The 20,522-nt window shown below is 40.3% G+C and overlaps 1 protein-coding gene across 3 annotated transcripts in view; it reads left to right on the forward strand.

Annotated features, from left to right (window-relative positions):
- Nucleotides 1–20,522, forward strand: part of LOC126269219 (centrosomal protein of 290 kDa) — a 180,518-nt gene that overhangs the window by 112,772 nt on the left and 47,224 nt on the right. For all 3 annotated transcript variants that reach the window (XM_049973976.1, XM_049973975.1, XM_049973977.1), the window contains exons 19-20: nt 9,490–9,629; nt 17,172–17,337. In XM_049973976.1, coding sequence (XP_049829933.1) covers nt 9,490–9,629; nt 17,172–17,337 — 306 coding nt within the window. The remainder of the gene's footprint in view (nt 1–9,489; nt 9,630–17,171; nt 17,338–20,522) is intronic.

Below are 20,522 nucleotides of genomic sequence, written 5' to 3' on the forward strand. Positions count from 1 at the left end.
TCAAGTCCCAGTCTGGCACAAATTTTCGCATGTCACTATTGGGTATTAAATCTGTACCTAATAAAGCCAGTGAATAAATTTTGATTTACCTAGTTCCTCTAAGTGCGCTAATATCAAACATTACAAAATCTGCTGTTGCTGTTTTATTTGAACCAGCCTGTTGTCTCTCTCAATGAAATTTATGATTCTGATTTCCTGGACCATGTGATTGATTTGGTTAAAACCAATGTATGATGGGTTGTCATAAAGTTACATTTATCACATGGAAGAAATCAAGCTGTGACCATGACACTTGGTGATGGTGCTGATCCTTCTAAACATATTCACCCTGCAGTGCAACTCATTTTTCTGAGTGATGCTTGACTTGGCAGAAACCTTGGTTGTGGGATTCTAGATTTTGGCTGTTCAGGAAGTGTTCAACCTCTAAAATCAGTTCATTGTCAGTCTGAAAAATGCCTACCATGCTATGGTTTTTTCACCTAGGAAAAGGGGGAAGAATCATTGGATGGTATCATCAGCATATGGCGCGAAACAAACTTTCGTAACTCAAAGAAATGGCATATGTGACGGTGTCCTATGCATAATGAGCTGGGACATTGATGTGAAGCTAAGCAATTATACAATTCATTGCTAGTTGGCAGCACAACATGGTAACACTGATACCCTACTCAGGCTACCTATAGGGCCAGATCCTACATGTATTTTCAGGAATTGTAGATTGATGACATCCTACAGAACAAATTACTAGATGAAGAGGAGGCAATTTCCCTAACACCAACTGCTTATGAATACCTTTTGATTTCTACTATAAATTATGTAATTTAAGAACAGTATTTAATAGGGTGTATTTTGGGTACCAATCATTCAAAAATCAACCACTTAGGCTTTATTTTCTTGTTTCATTAGCACACATTTGGCACCATAGATTATATTTATGAATTCTGAATAATTTGAGTAGTTTATGTCATGTGTGATACATTTTCTGATGTTGATGTGTGACCAGATCTGTCCAATGGTCCACTGGGCAATTAACATGATGGCTTGGTAGTGACCAGTCATTTGGTGGGAAGTTTTGGTAATATCAGGTGAATTCGTATGGTGGCCACCACATGTTGAACTGTAGCTTGAGCAGTGAATCAATCACCTTAATAAACTGCATAAAAACTGTGGTGGTGTTCAAATAAATTTATGTTCTGAGTTATGATGAGATCTGCAGCTGGTTTGATCAGTGGGGGAACTTGTCAGTGGGGAAACTTGAGGGGAATTATTAGTATTTTGTTAAGTAATCTGTTATATGGACATGTGAAGAGATTTTTGTCTACAGTAGAATGATTTCTGCCAATTGTGCAGTGCACCAACTCAGATATAGCTGAAGTTCCCTTGTCTCAAAGGAACGTGTAATTAGGCTGAACTTAAATTTGACACAATAAATTTTTGTTAAAACGTAGAGGATCCTGAGTGTTGCCTATGAAGAGTGGCTGGTGGAGACGATGACTCTGACACCACTCTTATGAATGCAGTTGTATTCAGTGGGGCGAATGGTGGTGGTGACGGACTGGAGGGCTCCGTGTAAACACTGCAGATACTAAAGAAGGCTTTATTTAATCTCTGCACATATTTCATCATGGCTTGGTGAGGCAAAACACGCCTCACTCTGTTGAGCATGCCAGGCACTACCATAGAGGCAGCAGCTTCCGGCCTCGTGTCAGGATGCTGCATAGGTGACCCACAATGCTGATTCCAGGCCCACAAATAGTCAGTGGCCTCTGTGCTGCTGGAGTTGGTCAATGAGAAGTGCCTCTGCCTCAAAATTCAGCCATATGCTCTGAGGTACATTTGTTTAATTAAAACCTGGCACCTAGTCACATCATCCATAATAGGAGATTTACTCTGGTGTGCTGACATCGACCTGCCTGCTACAGTCATTACTAGTGTGCAGTGCAGCTTTCCACTGAACATGGCTCTCACTATCCCCTTACATGTATGTTTTCCTGACTCTCATGTTGCCACATTGCAGCTACCAGCTGCAGCTGCTAGTGCAATATTTCACTGCAGCTTTCTCACTACTTCTTATTGTGTTTGCTAAAAGACTGGGTAGCAGCAGGCTAAGGTGACCAACCGGTTATACGCACTTCAGTCCAGAATTGCGCGACTGCTACAGTTGCAGGTTTGAATCCTGCCTCGGGCATGGATGTGTGTGATGTCCTTAGGTTAGTTAGGTTTAAGTAATTTTAAGTTGTAGGGGACTGCTGACCTCAAATGTTAAGTCCCATAGTGCTCAGAGCCATTTGAACCATTTGAACTGGGTAGCATCACCCCACTCCCCGCTTTCATGGGAAGAACCTGCCCCCCGGACCTTGCTTCAGCCCCGTTCTCTGTTGAAATTACCTTCCCCCTTAATCTGTAAAACAAGTGCATACTATTCGGTAGGCTAATCTTAACTACTATATAAGTATTATATTATTCTTCAATTTTGGAAATTATTTTTCATCCCTGCACAGAGAATCCAGTCTACAGAAACTAGAATTACTCGTGAATTGGGTCAGAGAATCCAGTCTACAGAAACTAGAATTACTCGTGAATTGGGTTTCTTCACGCTCATCATTTCAAATACATAACAGCTAGGCAGAGCAAAATCAGAGTAACTACAGCACTAGAAATTGTGATACTCAAAGTCATGGTTATCTGATGTCTCCTGTCCCAAAATTGTTTTACATGCTGCAACAACTGTTCTGTAGTGGTATGCTCCTCCTGTGCTGTTATCATCTGACTTTGCGAAGAGTCCAGGCTTCACACCCAGATGTCATTAAAGAAGGTAAGGTTCTATGTGGACATCTCTAGAGGTTCATCTGGCCAGTACACCTGTGGCTGTGTTACATTCAAGAGAGTAACTCACATCACATTTTAACTGCTATATGAAACATAGTCTCCTAGTATCACACACAATCCTGTTGATTAACAATCCACTACCTTGTAACTCTAAACATTTTGCCCCCATGAGCTTTCCTTGCTCATAGCTACTACCGAACACTACTATGTTGTCATGTACTGACAAGGGGAGGCCATGACATTGTGATCACGGATTTATTTCAAATTTCATACACATTTAGTAGGCCATTAAAACAATATAATGTGAAAGTAGTAAGGTACACTACTCTGACAATTCCAAGAAAATCGCAAGAGAAGTTTAAGGTATCAACTATAAGAAGTAATTGTAGTCATGTGGTTAGCATCAGCATATTGCAAGGGAGTCATGGACAAGGTGACAGTTTGAATCCTGATAAAACTTATTTTTTAATCTATACTTTTTTCATCACTAGTCACATTATTTAATTTATTGACATTTGAGAGGTAATATAATTAAAAAAGCCACATGCATTTTCATGAAGTTGCAGTGAATTTCATATGATATTTGACTATTTATTATTTGTAAATTTTCAAGGATGAAGGACCAGCTTGGAAAGCCCAAGTGAAACTTCAATAAATACTGATGTGAATGACTTATTCACAATCAGTAATATAGTAAGTCACAGTGTACCAGACCACAAGAGTAATGTACAGTTACTTGTCAGATGTGCTCTCGACACCATGTGTTGCAGGATGTTATTTGTTATACAGACATGGAAAACATAAACTGAAACATCGTACAAATACATGTCACTTTTTTATTATCTTACCTCTCAAGTGTCACATAAATTAAATAATATGATCAGTGACAAAAAAATATAGAATGAAAAATAGGTATTAGTGGAATTCGAGCTGTCACCTTGTCCACAACACTGCTGAAGTGTGAACGCTAACCACATGACCACAATGACTTCTTACAGTTAGCACCTTTGCACAGATTAAAATTGCCTGAGTAGTAAACCTTACTACTTTCAAATTGTGTCATTTTGTTGTCCTATGAAAGTTGTACAAAGCTTGAAGTAAATCTTTGATCCTAACATCGTGACAGTCGTGACCTCAGTGCCTGTTTCACAACATGTGCCATCTGGATTCTTCCCCCGGACACGTTTCTTAGAACTCTGCAAGTGGGAACTTGCACTACAACATGTCCTTGATTCTTGTCACCCACCTGGTGTTAATTTACATTAATTTCTTGTGTCTCAGCATTTCTTCATAATAACTAGTCTTTTCTTCATTCCGTTTTAGTTTTATATATCTTTCATTGTCTTACCCATATATTTTTCTGCGTCCCCCTCCCACCTCTGTTACATGTGATGCACTTAGCTTTTCACTCTTATTAACTCAGCACAATGTTTAAGCAGTAATCTCTGTCTTGTATATTACCCTGTCTTCCACCTTTAAGCTTGTAGGTTTTCAAATCTCATCCAATGCAGTCTCCAACAATCAGTCTTTTCTTCTCATCCCATACAGTAAATCTCCCATGAGCTGTGGTTCCGGTTGACCTTCCTGAAATCTACCCCTTTCCTGTCCTATTCCTTCACCCCTCTTCGTTCCCCTTCAACCCTTCTGCCTGAAGGAGGAGCCACTGGCTTTGAAAGCTTGCCTAATTATAATTTTCTTTTGTGTGTGTGCTCTGCTGCCACTGGGTGAGTAGATTTTTATGTATCCAATTAAAATGTTAATGCTCTGTACTATACACAAAAAAAAACCAAAAATCACAAAATGGAATGCATGTCAATTGTTTCCTGCCCCAGTGCATGTTGTTTCTGAGATATCTGAAACTCATTCACTTGTTATTCATCCTTCTGCTTCTTTTTCTTTGCCTCTTTCCTCACTTTCATTCCTACCTCCTATGTAATTGGTTCTGGTGCACCCTTGAATAGTTGTAGATGCCCAACTTGCACAATTTTTGACCTTGTTGGTAGCTGCAGCTTTACATTTACTGGTGATGTGGTCTCAATTACTTGGTATGGGTCCTGGTAGTGTGTTACAAATTTCTTCATTTTCTCCTTCACAGTATTTGGACTCAAAAACATCACAATTGGCCTATTTTGCACTGAGGTAACGTTCTCACTTACTTCATTACCTCTCCCTGCTTCTCCAGTGCCTTAGTATTTTGTTGCTGAACCTTTTTCCAAGCTTCCCTCACTATTCTTGCAAATTTTCATACTGATTATCTATTCTTGTTTCCTTTCTGTTTAATCATTTCGATTGGCGACAGCATCCTCCTCCCATACCCCACCTCAAATGGTGACAATGCAACCTTGTGCTAATGTGCACTCTGGAGCTGTACACATTCACTACGAAGAATAAATACATGTCCCAATCTGATTGATGAGCATTCACATGATAACTAAGCATCTTTCCAATTGTCTAATTAACTCATTCCATTCTCCCATTAGCTTTCAGATGGAGTGGATTAGTTGTTAACTTTTTACTAACTGTCATAACTCTTTCATCAGGTCTGACATGAAGTTCATCCCCTGGTTTGTAATTATTGTTTCCAGCACCTCATACTTCAATATCCACCTACTAACTAATGTTGCATGATTGTGACTGCCTGCTAGTCTGGCATCAGCAACATCTTAATGTACAGAGAAAAATAATCTAGTCAGCACGAAATGATTACCTGCTGGTATTTGGTTAAATGGTCTTAACACATCCAACCCAATGAAACTAAATTGTTCCGTTGCTTGTGCAACCTCTGCAATGGTACCTGCTTCTGATTCGCCATTCTTCCACCAGTGCTTCTCCATCACTCTCTGATTCATTACCCTGCGTCTGCTATGAAATGACAAAATACAATCATACATCTCATGTAGTACTTCGTGCTTCAGTTCTGATGGGACAGCCACCCATTGTCATAATTTTGTTTCCCTACACAACAGTCTTTCATGCAAGCAAAATTCCTGTTGCTAGCCATACTGTTTACACTCCTTGTCGGCACTTTATGCTGTTCGCCATTCAACAATGTCCTGACCCCACACTTCTACTATTGATGTTTTCCTGTTTAACCCATCTGCATTTCTGTGCTTCTTCTCTTGTTTGTGGATTGCTTTGTGCCCAAATTCACTGGGTTTTAATGTCCATCTTTTCAATCTATTGGATGAATTCTTCAGACCTAGTAACCACTTCAAAGTAGCATGGTCTACTACCTTTAACTTCCCTCCATAGAGGTAGCACTGGAAGTATGTCATTCCATACAACGCCAAGCTAAACATTTCTCTCTCCATTGTAGAATAGTTCTTCTCCTCTCCGTTCAGCTTTCTTGATGCAAAGGCTATAGATTGTTCATGACCATTGTCCTCATGGCTCAAAACTCATCCAAGGGCATGGTTTGATGCATTACGTGACAGTATAAACTTCTTCTGATAGTTTGGAAACACCAACACTGAACTCAATCTTAACAGATTCTTTAATTTGACAAATTCTCCGTGACATTATTCTAACCTCTGTATGGAGGTCTTTAGGCACCACAGTTGGCACCCTTGTAGATGACTTAGGTGCCAAACTTTCAGAAAAGCATCAAGCCCAAGTTGCTCAGTTTCCTGTAGCAATACTTTGTTTATCTCCTCATTCTGTGTTAACTCGTAAGCACACACATTCAATTTCCTAATCCTATCTGAAAAACCTTCGCCTGATTCATTATGCCATTTGGAAACCAATCTCAATAGCTTGTGGAAAAGCCATGCACTGTACTGTTTCCCACACCTTTGTTAATGCTTGCCTGAGTTGATCAAAAGTCTGTGTCTTGCACAGCATCTCTCTCCACTGTACAAACGACTTCGCTAATCCTGTTAAACATAACCTTGCTATCTGTAATGATTGCTTACCCGATCAACACCCTATGTGAGATTCTCCACAAATGCTAACATATTGTCAGATGACTTACAAGAAAAGGGAGAAACAAGGTTAGCAGCAGCCAGATCCAGTCCTAGAGCCTGTGACATCAACATCTCTATTTCCTCATTTTTCTCTGCTAATTTATTACTGAAACTACTTTATCTGTTCTTAATTGAGCTACCTGGTCCTCCAATAACTCTATAGCCTTCTTTCTAGTGACACCTTGTGGCTCTAATTTTGCCATTGCTTCACCATTATCATTTTAAAGACTCAGAATTAATAATAACCCAAAAAAAATACAAAAAATAATCCAACAACAATCCAGACAGTAAGCTCTTTGGCTACCTATCCTATGAACCTACTTCTTTTGTCTAATTATGAGCCACCTGGACACACTACATTGTCTAGCCTTGTGTCCAAACTGATAATATGTAATGCCCAAAATGATTACATGTGAAACAAATAACTGCTGCAAACTTGGCACAAGAGCAGAATGCTCAAGCAAGTTGTACTGTGTAAAACACACGGGTACTAACAATTCATCTCTAGAATTTCCCTTAAACTGTGATAACTCCTCAAGTGTTACAAAAGTAACCCTACTATTATCAAGTTCCTTAATCCTCAATCGCATGATCGTCACCACAAAAGAACAATATGGTATCTCTCACACCAAATGATGTTATTGTAAGCCGTGATGCAATGTCGTGCTGGGGAGGGTAGCACAGCCTCTGGTGCTGATTGTAGCGATGTCAGCTCCCCTGGCACCATTCTAAAGAGTGCCCAGAGGAGACAACTATTGTGGTACTACTCTGAAGAGTGACCTCAATCGCATGATCGTCACCACAAAAGAACAATATGGTATCTCTCACACCAAATGATGTTATTGTAAGCCGTGATGCAATGTCGTGCTGGGGAGGGTAGCACAGCCTCTGGTGCTGACTGTAGCGATGTCAGCTCCCCTGGCACCATTCTAAAGAGTGCCCAGAGGAGACAACTATTGTGGTACTACTCTGAAGAGTGACCAGAGGGGACGACCACTTTGACACCATTCTGATAAGAGCAGTTGGGGTGAATGGTAGTGATAGTGACGGCAAGTTGGGCCCTGTGGAAACATTGCTGACAGTAAAGAGAACTTTATTCTTTCTCTGCACTTGCTTCATCCTGGTTCGGTGAGGCAAAACACACACCATTCTGTTGGGGCTGGCTGATGCTGATGCTTGGGCAGGGGCTTCCACTCCATTGACAGGATGCTACATAGGCACCCTGCAATCCTGACGGCAGGCCTGTGGGTGCTCAGTGGCCTCTGTAGGCCATGGTTGTGATGTCAGCAGCATGCTACTAGTCCATCAGCACTGACACCTGGGATGGTCCCTCGTCCACACACTCAGCCACTATGGAGACTTCTGTGCGTAGGATTTGACCCATTGCTCTCTGACAGGAGTCAGACAGCAGCTGATGCTGTGGCACTAAGCCTCTGGAAGGGCACTTGGCACTCGTGGCTGCAGGCATGGACAGCAGGTTAGTGGTGTTATGGCACCAAGTCCCTTGAGGAACTTAGTGTTGGCAGTGGCTGCTGCTGGTGATTCCTAGTTGTTTCGCTGTCTGGTGTGGCCTAGGTGTCACACTGGTGCTGCTGAACTCTGGCAAAAGCTAGTGCCTCTGCCTCAAAATTCAGACATGTTTATATTGCTCTGAGATGCACTTGTTTCACTAAAATCTGGCACCTAATTGTGTCACCCATAACAAGAGACTTGCCCTGATTTGGTGACATCACCCACCCCACATGGCATGGTCGTTTGCTCTGTATATTGCAGTTTTCTGCTGAGTTTAGCTAGCCTTGTCTTGCAGTCCCTGTACAAGCACATTAGAACGTCAATTAATCTTAACTTTTGGGACCAAGAGGAGGTTGGAATGCAAAAAAAGTGTGGGTAATTAGGGGAGAATGAAACACGTCACTCACAAAGCTCAAAATAATGTAGTAAATCAAAATTAAATAAAAATAATTAATTTCTAATAAAGAGGAAAACAACAGAAAATTTTAGTCACAGCAAATCTATTTAGATAGTGTGAAATGTTTTTTGTTTCAATTTCTTAAACCTTGACTTTGCGACTATGTCCCACCACTTCTTCGTGCACAATTTGTTCATAGCTGTAGCGGTTGGCTATTATTACAAATATCGGAGGGCAGTCTTGAACTCATTCTTTGCTACAGAGTGCCAAATCTTTTGGAAGGCATGGAATATGATATAACACCAGTTTGGCAGAAGCTGATATGTTGTGGACACTATGTGGATTGAATTGGTTACTAATTTGTAGAGATTTACTTCAATGACTTGCTGTGGAAACCTTCACATGCACATAGATAAAGAGCATTCTTCTCCATAATAGACCATAGATCACAGATGGATGGAGCAGCATGATACAGTGTTATAGATTATGTTTAAGAAAGAATATTAGGCAGTTAGATGTTGATAGTAATTGTTTCTGAATGTTGAACAATGTTTGAACAATTATATTTGTGTCCCTAACACCTATTATAAAAGGAGGCAGCTTTTAGTGTTTAGGGAGACTTCTTTTGATCATATGATAACAAATTGGTCATTTTGAATTTGTTGCATTCCTACGGCATGAACTGGTCAACTGAAAATGTGAACTTAATGTGTTAATTTACCCCTTCATCTGTTAACAATAAGAAGTTGACTGTATAATGCTTTTTCGTGTCATCTTTTCCTTCCACAGGTGATTCAGCAATTGCAAACAACAGCATCCAGCTACTAGAAACTGAATGTGATTATCTTCGAGGCAAACTGCTCCATTGTGTAAGCCGTGACGAGTATGAACAATTACAGAAGAAAAAAGAGGATGCTGAGTATAAGATAGTAAGTAATATAAATAAAACTTTTTGTTGTTTATATCATCATGTTATTAATCCTGTGCCACTCATTAATTTCAACAATTGTTAAGTATGTGGATACATGGTGTCTGTTCTTTCAAATGTGTCTGATAGAACAGACACTATACTTTCATATAATTGATTTGGCTCAGTTGGCAATGAATCCCCAAGCTTCAGTGCAGATGGAAATTTTTGTTCGGTCTCCAGTAGGAATCTGAAATTACCAGGCATGCAGGACACGATGGCGACTGCGGACAGGTGATGCTGGGTGGGGATGTGACTCAGCCAGAGAGTTTGCCGAGGTAGTCCATGCATTTGTGATAAACACCATGTCTGGGTGGTGTAATGATTAATGCAACTGCCCAGTAAGCAGGAGGTCCCAGGTTCAAGTTCCAGTCTGGCACACATTTTCATTCATCTCTGCTGCTTCTGAATAAAGTCTCGATGCAGCTGAGCTCATCAGTTCCTTCCCCTTTGTTTCCTTTCTCCCTCTCCATCTTCAGTTTACATAAACTGATAAGCAGTCTTCTGTGAGGCCATAACCTGATCATAGTGCAGCTGATGTTTAAGAATGTGCAAAATTGGGTAACTGGAAATATTTGTTTGATGATAATGAAGATAGCTGAAAAGATTGTGTTCAGTAAAGATTTTGACATTTAATTTTACAGAAGAATTTGTATTTAAGCCACATAAAATTTGTACCCAAGCCATCATCAAAGTGGAACTGAATGTTCTCTGTAATGAGATTTCTTAAGATATGCTGGACACTACCATCTATGATCTTGAGTTTATAACACTGTCGTAACTGGATATGAGTCTGGGGTATATACATATGATCATGAAACAGGAGCAAAATCATTAAAGTTTTGGTTAAGTGACAATCAACAGCCATAAAGTACTTGAGAAAATGTTTATTAACCATCAGCTGTTTATTATAAACATATGAGTCTACTAGTTTGAGTACAATGGAAGTCCACAATCAATAGTTAAGTGCAGCACCTGTAGTAGGAGTACTGCATCATAGTGTATTAATCACTGTCATGCTGTGTTACTATTGTAAGTGCTGCACTGTACTATTGATAGTGGGCTTTCATTATGATAACTTTGATGTTTGCAGAATGAGATTTTCACTCTACAGTGGAGTGTGCACTGATATGAAACTTCCTGGCAGATTAAAACTGTGTGCCCGACCGAGACTCAAACTCGGGACCTTTGCCTTTTTCGGACAAGTAGAGCACTTGCCCACGAAAGGCAAAGGTCCCGAGTTCGAGTCTCGGTTGGGCACACAGTTTTAATCTGCCAGGAAGTTTCAACTTTGATGTTATATGAGACCATAACGAACATGGAATATGCAAGACCAAAACCAGTAGACAATATGTGTATAACAAACAGCTGATGGTAAATTGCATTTTCTCAAGACACAGTCATCACAGTGGAAGCATTTCTTGTCTCCAGTATGGGGGGGGGGGGGGGGGGGGGGGGAATGTAACCTGTTAAAACTCAAAGTGGTGGTTTATGTCTTCCTTGAAAGTTGTGGATTGTATATAACAAATACACACCAATAAGACCAGCAGTGGCAAAATAGCACTATGAAAAACTTCTTCTTCATCTCCTTGCTGCAAAAGATAAGACCACTGGAATCCAGAAACTGGCAGCTACATCATGACATAGTCCAATTTATTACTGCACTTGATCCGGACTTCCTTAAAAACTACTAGCTGAGTTAACAGACAATCACAAAAAGTATTCATTGTGTGAATTCTGATTTTCTCCAAAGACATTATAGAGGTATGTGTGTGCTTCATGTATGTATATATTGTATGCATCTGGTTAGTCAGTATGGAATATTAATCACCACTTGCAGAACATTTATTTGCTGAATAAATTTATTATCAAAAATCTGTATATGTTTGGGTTTTATTGAAAAAGTCACAAGTGCAATGCGAGAAGGAAGATGACATACACTAGCATATAGTGAGTCTAATGTTGGTGTAGAAAGAAGTGAGTTAAATAGCTGTTCAACAGTCTACCCACATAAATACAATGTCTGCAGAAAGCAGAAGTGTTTTCAAGTAAATATCAAAATGTTTCTCTGTAATGATTCCATCTATTCCAGAAAGTGAATTTTGATCAGAAATATGTGGTCATTACAAATTGTAAATGTCCAACCCGTAGCTTTATGAATAGGCAACATGTTCATCATCGCAAAGCTAGTTGTGACAATGAGCTTTGTTACAGGTAGGTTACCAGATAATGTAAAGAGAAGTTAGAGAAGTGAAGCAAAGGTAGAGAATGGAAAGGGACAGAACTGAAAAAAGAAAACAAATACACACATAGCAACAAAAGACAAATAACCTGGTGTATAGAGTGGAAGCACATCACAAGGAAAAATGAATCAAAGGAAGATGGAATGTGAAGTGTCCTTTGCCAAGTGGCGTGATTGGCTAAAGTGAGATATACACATTGCAATAAAACTGTTTATTATCGATACAGAAAACAGAACTTGAATACAAAGTCCATAGATGAATGTCCACAGATTTGAAGTACAAACAAAACTGTCTTTCCTAGACACTGCCTTAGATGCATCTTAAAAATGAATCCTATGGTTCGTGGCAGGCAATGGAGCAGGGGAAACTGAAGATGATTGTCATTATTATCCAACCTGGCACTGGGAAAATGTCCTTGAGATGATGGTACTTCTGGGATGTTAGGTGCTATTAGTTGTAGGAGATGATGGCTCAGATGACAATACCTTCCAGAGGGATGACCGTATTTTCAGGATGTTGAGTGTTGGCAGTTGTCAGAGGTGATGGCTCATACGATGACCGCTATGGTGGGAAGATGTGTGGTGTGGCATGGCACCCGGGAGTGACAGATGACAGTCCTGCATATATTCAGTGACAGGTGCTCAAGGCGAAGATGATGGCTCTGTACAGTGAGCTGCTGATATGGCCAGTGTGAAGACCAGGTACATACCTCCTCAGCATGGTCCAGTGGCAGGCAGTCTTAATAATCTCCAGGGAAGGTTACATTTGTGGCCCTGTGAGGGCACATAACGTAGCAAAGGGAAGTAGTGTCCTGCCTATAGCACACTCTGTCCCAACAGGCAAGCTGCCTGTCAGTGAGGATGGTGCCCCTGGATGATGTGGTAGTTGCTGGTGGCTTGGCTGCACACAGTACCATGTCTTCTGTTTATAAACAATGTCCGTGGTGAGACAGGTGCCATACCTGGCCCATGAAGCTTACAGATTTGTGTGGTGGTGCCCCCTGCATACACCACATCCCACCACCCTTAAAAACAAGTGGGACAGCTGTCTTAAAGAAGTGTCATACCCAAGGGAGGAGGCATAACACAGCTGCCAGCACTGGTGGTACAAAACAACTTGCACAAAGCAACAACACAGTCAGCCAGTGTGTAATCATGTGCCTGAGAACTAACCAGTACAATTCTAAGATTTATAGCACAGCCTTTCATACCAATAGCTTTGAATAGAACTGAAACACTATGCATAAAAAGAAGCCTAGACATTGCATAGACACTTGAGTAAGACGGCACAAGACTGCAGAGGATGGAGTGCAGGACCAGTGACATCCGATACACAAGACAAGAGAAACACATAAACACTGCTTAATAACTTCCAAAAGCTCAGACAAGGCACATGAATATACTGATCCCTATAGATCAAACACGTTGAGTTCCCATCGGGGACTGGTAACTGGCCTCTGCATGCAATAGTGGGCAGACTGGGCATAGCCGGGGTTGCGGCAAAATTTCCATGAAGGCACAACCAAAGGCCCGGAAGGACACATGACAGGATTGACGGTATCAGCAAGAATGGTGAGACTGGCAGCTGGGCCAGCAGCAACTATAGGAGCAGCTGCTGGTACATCTGCGGTGACACCAGTGGGTCAGCTAAGACAGGGCTGGTGACATGTGGACTGACAATCGGACAGACCTGATTGCTGACAGGCTGAGTGACAACTTTGGAGGTTGCCCAAGAAAGAGCTGGCACTGACAGGACTGGTGAACTGACTGACATCATCACCAACAGACTTGGCAAAGACAAGAGGGCTGGCTGTGACAGGTCCAATGACATCTGGACTGACGGAAAGGCTGATGTTGCCGCCGACATGCATGAGAGTGCTGGCCATGAAAGGGCCAGCAACATCCAAACTGACAAAACTGGACTGATATTGTTGATGACAGAGGGGTGGCCTAGGGGAGGGCTTGCACCAACAGGAGGGCCTGCTGTGAAAGAGCTGGCTGTGACAGGGCCTGTGACAACTTGAGGGCTGCTCGTGACAGGGCCAGTGCTGACAGGACAGATGCCGATGATGTCCAAAGGCACCACAGGCAAGGTCTGATCTGAGAATGGCAGAACTGCCACTATAGAACTCTATGAACACAAAATCTAGGGCTGCACCACACAACAACATTGCAAACAACCTGACTTAAGGTGATCCAACTTGCTCCCCAAATGAAACCTCTGGATGCCAAGCTCAGACACTGTTCATGAACAAGCTCACTCAAACACCTTGGGGAAGACTGTCCAACATTAACCATGAATGAGTCATGTGCACTGCTCAGCTGGAGGCAATAGTCCAACAAAAATCCATATATAAACGGTCCCATTAATAAGTTGCTCCTCCTTCTGACAGTCAAACACCCAAAAAGTTTGCGTAGATGTAGGAGTGGCATACCAACATGTGGCTGTAGTAGCCAAAACCTGAGTGAGCTGGGTTACATCCTGCAGCAGTTTCTGAATTTTCTGCACCTGTAACTGAACAACTTGAGACAAAGGCGAAACCTGAGTCTTCAGTGACTGAGAACATGTCAGACCAGCAGCATCACACTTGTACAACACATGAACAAACCACCTGAATTACCCAGAAAAAGAAGACAGCATCTAAGAAACTCGTGTCACTAACTTGGATAGACTGAGTAACATTCCCCACAGTAAGAATTGTGGAATGCGACTACAGCTACTGCCTTCAAACTGTGATAACACAAGAAGAATGAAAATTCTTCGCCACCAAAATGAATTAGCACACTAGCAAAAATTTTCTTGGGTTATATCCATTTGAACAAACCTAAAAAGGAAACCTGCTCTGTCAATATGAATTATTACGCATCAAGATACTATAACAGACCTGAATAATACTGAAACGTGAAAGCTTTTTGCCTCATCACCATTTCTGATGTATGATGGATGAGAGAAGAAAAAACAATTTCAAAATGCACTTTTACCACATGTGAGAAACAGACTTGTCACAATTATTAATGTGTCCTATGCCAAGTGGTGCAACTGACTAAAGTGAGACACACACTTTCCATTAACAACTCATTATTATTGGTATGGAAAACATAAATCAAATACAAAGTCTGTGAATTATGTCCATACAACTGAAGTACAAACAGAAGTGCCTCTCCTCGATGTTACTTGAAATGTACCTACACAGTGAAGCTCACAAGTCATGACAGACGGTAGAGCAGGAGGAGCTGAGGTTGATTGACATTAGGATTGAACCTGGTGCTTGTAGTATGTCCTTGAGATGACAGTACATGCACAGTTGTCTGAGATGATGGGTCAAACTACGTAGCTGCTGGAGGGACAACAGTATTTCTGAGAGCTCGGGAATTGACAGTTGTCAGAGGCGATAGCTCAGATGACAAAAGTTGCTGGTGTTATGTGTGGCGTGTTGTGGCACCTGGCAGTGGCAGGTTGTGGTCCTGAAAAGTGTTAGAGACAGGTGATCCTGCCAAAGGCAGTGACTCCACTGGTGAGCTGCTGGTGAGGCACATGAAGCCTGGGGATGTAACTCCCCAACATAGCCTGATAGTCTAAATAGCCTTGTGGAAGTATATCCGTGTGTTGCTGTGAGGACAAGTGATGTCATGTAGGGAGACAGTGCCCTGCCTGCAGTGCTTTCTGTCATGACTGGCACTCTGTCCATTGGCGAGGTTGGTGCCCTCAGATACTGTGGTGGTTGCTGGCAGCTTTATTGTACACAGTACCATGGCTTCTATGTACAAACAGTGTCCTTGGTGATGCAAGGCCATATCTGGCCTGCAAAGCATGTTAGTGTGGTGACCAAAATATGGAGGGGACAGCCCTGCATACAGCACAGAATATAAACGTCTACACAAGGATAAGTTACTCTTCACAATATAGAAGAGATATTTAGCCGTAGACATACAATATTAGAGGTGAGGTGTACTTGTCTCTCTCTCTCTCTCTCTCTCTCTCTCTCTCTCTCTCTCTCTGTGTGTGTGTGTGTGTGTGTGTGTGTGTGTGTGTGTGTGTGTGTGTGTGGGTGGGGGGGGCACGCGCGTGCGCCACCCCTCTCGTCCCCCCTCTGCAGATGCCTATTGATGTTGATTACATAAATGTATCTGGGGTAAGACTGAGGAAGAAGCATTATCACTTTGTTCTGCATTATACACATAAACACATTAATGCTCCTCTACCTGGATCTTTTAACATGTTGGTAAACTTGAAACATAAAAATGGTATGAGGTAGAAAAAAATTGGTTGCCAGATAATGATACACTCGGAGAGATCTTCTATTCTGTTGAATATGCTATGTAGTTTTGACCCACTTCATAACAGCACTATAACAGTACTGTCTGTTAACCTGTGGCGTATCTAAACTTTGCTATATGCCAGCTTAAGAATTTCTGTTGAGGATATAGCCTTGCATTCAGCCCAGTCCATCTAGATATATTTAATCCACTCACAAATCTAAACAAATAGTCTAATAGGAAGTGTTTCACTAATTCAAAAAGATGTATTATATTGATCTATGGTTTTTAGGAAATCATGTTTGCAGTCTGTGATCCAGATGATCGAATGTTTTGGAATTCTCATTGCTTATCATGGAGAAGACTGTTTTCTTCAAATAGTGGATTGTGTTAGAAACTTACAGCACACACATGTAGGTAATGTAGGGAAGAAATTTTATGAGGTAATTCTGCTACCTGGGTGACTAGGTATGGCTGCAGTTTTGTATTCCACGGAAATCTACACCAAGGCACCATTAGCTAAATTAGCTGCCAATTCCTAATATCATCTGAAAAATACTTTCATAGCTCTGAGTCCGCCATCTTCATTTACACAACTAAGACAAGTAACATCGTAATTCACCTTCACAGTGCCACTGCAACCAAATGGAAGCATGTTTCTTGATTTTTCTTAGTGAAGAATCAACAAGAAACCGTTCATTGACAGTAGATCAGTCTACTTAAACTATTGTGCAGCACTCACCTTTTCCTTAAAGATCCTTAAATAAACAGCCATGTCTCTTATTCATTACCAGCAGGAAGTCAGTAGCCATCAAGATCTTCAGATAAATATAAGGATGTTTTTAGACATGAAACATCAGAAGGATAAGAAGTGAAGTGCACTTTTACTGCACGTATATAATATTACATGTTAATTCGTTATAAACTATCAGCCTGTTTGTACAATTGAAAAAATGATTTTATAATGTGTAATCTGACACTACTAAGTATAAAATGCGTTTTCAGGTAACTTTAGAAATGGAGAAACAAAAACTGCTGGAAGGATTTGAAATGGCAGAATGTGAAATAAAGAAGCAAAAATTTACCGAGAAACTTGACAGAGATTGTTTCAGTGCATTGAAGCAACTAATTTCAAAACTCCAATCAGATAGTGATGATAAGGCAGAAATTGGTGAGTATAATAGTAGGAGAAAGTAGAAAGGAAATAAAGTGGAAAGGCAATAGTGGAGGGTAAAGATGTCAATATAAATATTGAGTTTTACAAAAAGAGTGACAAATGGTATATTGGAGAATAATCATTTTAGACACTGTGATGTTTGTTGTCCATTGGACCATAATTTTTTCATAATAATAAACCACTTTGTGTCACAATGAGAGCCACATGCAAGCAAACAAAATCATTGCCTCTAGAGAAAATATAAAAATTCTGTTTTCAAATGCCAAACTTATTTGCGGGTCATGATTTTCTTAACCTTCTTGTCAATGATTATATCTATCCTTACATGCATATTTAAAATAAATAAATGTACACCTTTGGTCTGTTTTAATTAACTGATCTGTTTGTGATGTATGCTAGGGATACGTCTGCACATAATGACTTCTGAGCTTAAACTAAATTTGTCATATTCACCTTCCTCCTTGAATTATATTTTCTTCACATCCTGGGGCTATTTAATGTTGCCCATGAACTTATAATACTGTCCTTCTTGTCAAATCTGTTAGCTTTCTAACAATACTGCAGACAATACACAATATGTGTCTGAATAAGGAACCTGAAGTGCCCCATGCTAACATGTGCAGGTATCATTTTGTGACTCGTGGCTCTCAGCATGTGTTATCAAGTGGCCAATACATAAAGTGTTTGCTTATCCATCAGGCTGACAGATTCTGTCTTATATACCAACAACATAAATTCACAAGCCATTAGGTCGTCTGTGTGATACTTAACTCCTTTTAAATTGCTCAGTTTGCACTTAGATCTTAATGAGACAACTGTTCATTGGAATGAGATGCAACTGGCCCAGAAGTGCTACCCACCACTGTAGGGGTAGTGTGTAAATGAAACTGTGAGAGCAATATTTGTTCTGTCTTACACTTTTTCATTATGATTAAAATTATTATCTACTTGTGGCACCACTTATGATTGTAGTAAAGTGACTAAGGAGAAAATAATAATAAAAAGAGTCAGATAATTCTGATCACATAGTCTATCCCAGAAAACAAAAATTGCAGAGACCACAACAGATCATGCAGGAAACTAAATAAATTGAAAGGTATAATGAGCATGGAGTAGATAGATGTATTGAATGAACTCTTGAGTTGATGATCCAATAGCACTCATTATCAGTCTCATTGGGACATCAGGCTAATGTATCTTCAGTAGCCCATATAATCTAGGAGGGTAAGCTTCCAATATGAGTTTTACGGACAAACCAAAGGAGTGGCCATGGGCAACTCTCTGAGTCCAGCTGTTGCTAATCTATTAATGGAATCTTTTGAACCGCAGGTGCTGCAGTCTGCCAGTAAAAACCCTTTGAAGTGATATCGGTATGTGGATGACACTTTTGTGGAATGGAATAACGGTGAAGAGGAATTGTATGGTTTCTTGGTGCACCTAAATAATATTAATCCAGAGATACAATTTACTATGGAGAAAGAGAGCAATGGACAACTAATTTTTGGATGGATCAGTAATTAAATAGGCAGATGGGAGTCTAAGGCATAAAGTGTATAGAAAAGATACAGACACCGACCGTTGCCTCCATAAGGATTTGAACCGTCATCCCAGGCAGAAGAAAGGTCTCATTAAAACATTGGTGAACAGAGCTAATAAGATTTGTGAGCCGGTTTTGCAAAATGAACTAAATCATTTGCGAACGGCTTTTAAGAAAATTGGATGCACTGACAACAAGGTAGATTGAGCACTTCATCCCAGAAGAAAAGTTTCTAACAACATTCAGCAACAACAACTGTCAGTTGGAAAAGTTTTTCTTCCAATTATTTGCAATATTATGGGCCACATTGCGAAAGTTATGGCCAAGTTTCAAGTTGAAACAATCTTTAGACCCACCAACAAGGCTAGTGAGTGTTTTAAGATTGGCGAAAGACCTTAGCAACTCCTGAGATGTATAAAATTCCATGTAGCTGTGGGAAGGTTTATATTGGAACAATGAAAAGAAGTGTCAACACTCGGTTAACCGAACACAAAAAGAACTGTCAAGTAGGACATACCAACAAATTAGTTGTAGCGGAACATGTTTTTAAAGACAGTGATCATGAAATCAAATTTAGTGAAACGAGTATGCTAGCCAGAACATCGCATTGTTATGCTCGTATGTGTAGAGAAGCTATAGAAATTCAGAAAAACCAGTATAATTTTAACGGAAAAGAGGGAGGCTTAAAGTTAGACAAGATATGGTAGTCGACATTGCACAAACAATGTGACAGATCGAGAATAATGATTGTTAGAGAAAGGTTTACAGTCAGCCACACATGACATATGTTGGTGGCCTCTATGCGCTCTATATAAACAGGACCTCCATGGTCTGGCAGCCAGTTGTTGACTCACCTCGGAAGATGTTGCCCGCAGTTGGCAACAAAATGTCAAGAAGAAGAAGTTTTACAGATCAACCATGGCCTCTCAGCTTGGAAGTTTTAATTAATGAACATTCTTGCCATGAAAGCCTACATTTTATGATTCATATCATATTTTTTCAAAGGTGGTTTTTCAATTCTTTGAAATTACTGCAGGTTGTCTTATCATCTTAAGGAAATTATACCGTATCATCCATAACTGTAATGCACATCATCTTCCTTCCATTTACTGATACTCCTCCTCCATTCTGAACACATATACATATTATTTTTATAGGCACATGATGAGCAAGAAATGTGATGAACTATATCCTTGCTTTGCACTCCAGCCAATTTTAAATACTTCTTTCATTTCTTCTCCAGTTCTTATGTTTACTTGCTGTACTATATACAAATCTTATTAACTTTCTCTGTTACCATTCAATGCCAAACTTCTCTAGTGTCTCCAGAACCTTTATCCATTTTACTCTATCAAATAAATTTTATAGACCCCTGACTACAGCGTTTCTTGACACAACAATCACATGCTATGTCCCATTTCCTTTTCTGGCTGCAAACTATTCAGTTTTCAGCTCTCTTTAAGTTTTGACTGTAGGTTGTATTTAAAAATTCATAACAGAATTTTGGAGACATGAGATACAAAGCAATAGTTCTGTATTATAAGCATTGCTTTTCTTTAGGATTGGCACTGTCACAATCTAGGTGAAATAATGAAGTCAGCATCCCTTCACATAGGTGATGTTGCTTAAGTGCAACAGTTCC

Source organism: Schistocerca gregaria, chromosome 1 (genome assembly GCF_023897955.1).
Source record: "Schistocerca gregaria isolate iqSchGreg1 chromosome 1, iqSchGreg1.2, whole genome shotgun sequence".
Classification (NCBI taxonomy): Eukaryota; Metazoa; Arthropoda; class Insecta; order Orthoptera; family Acrididae; genus Schistocerca; species Schistocerca gregaria.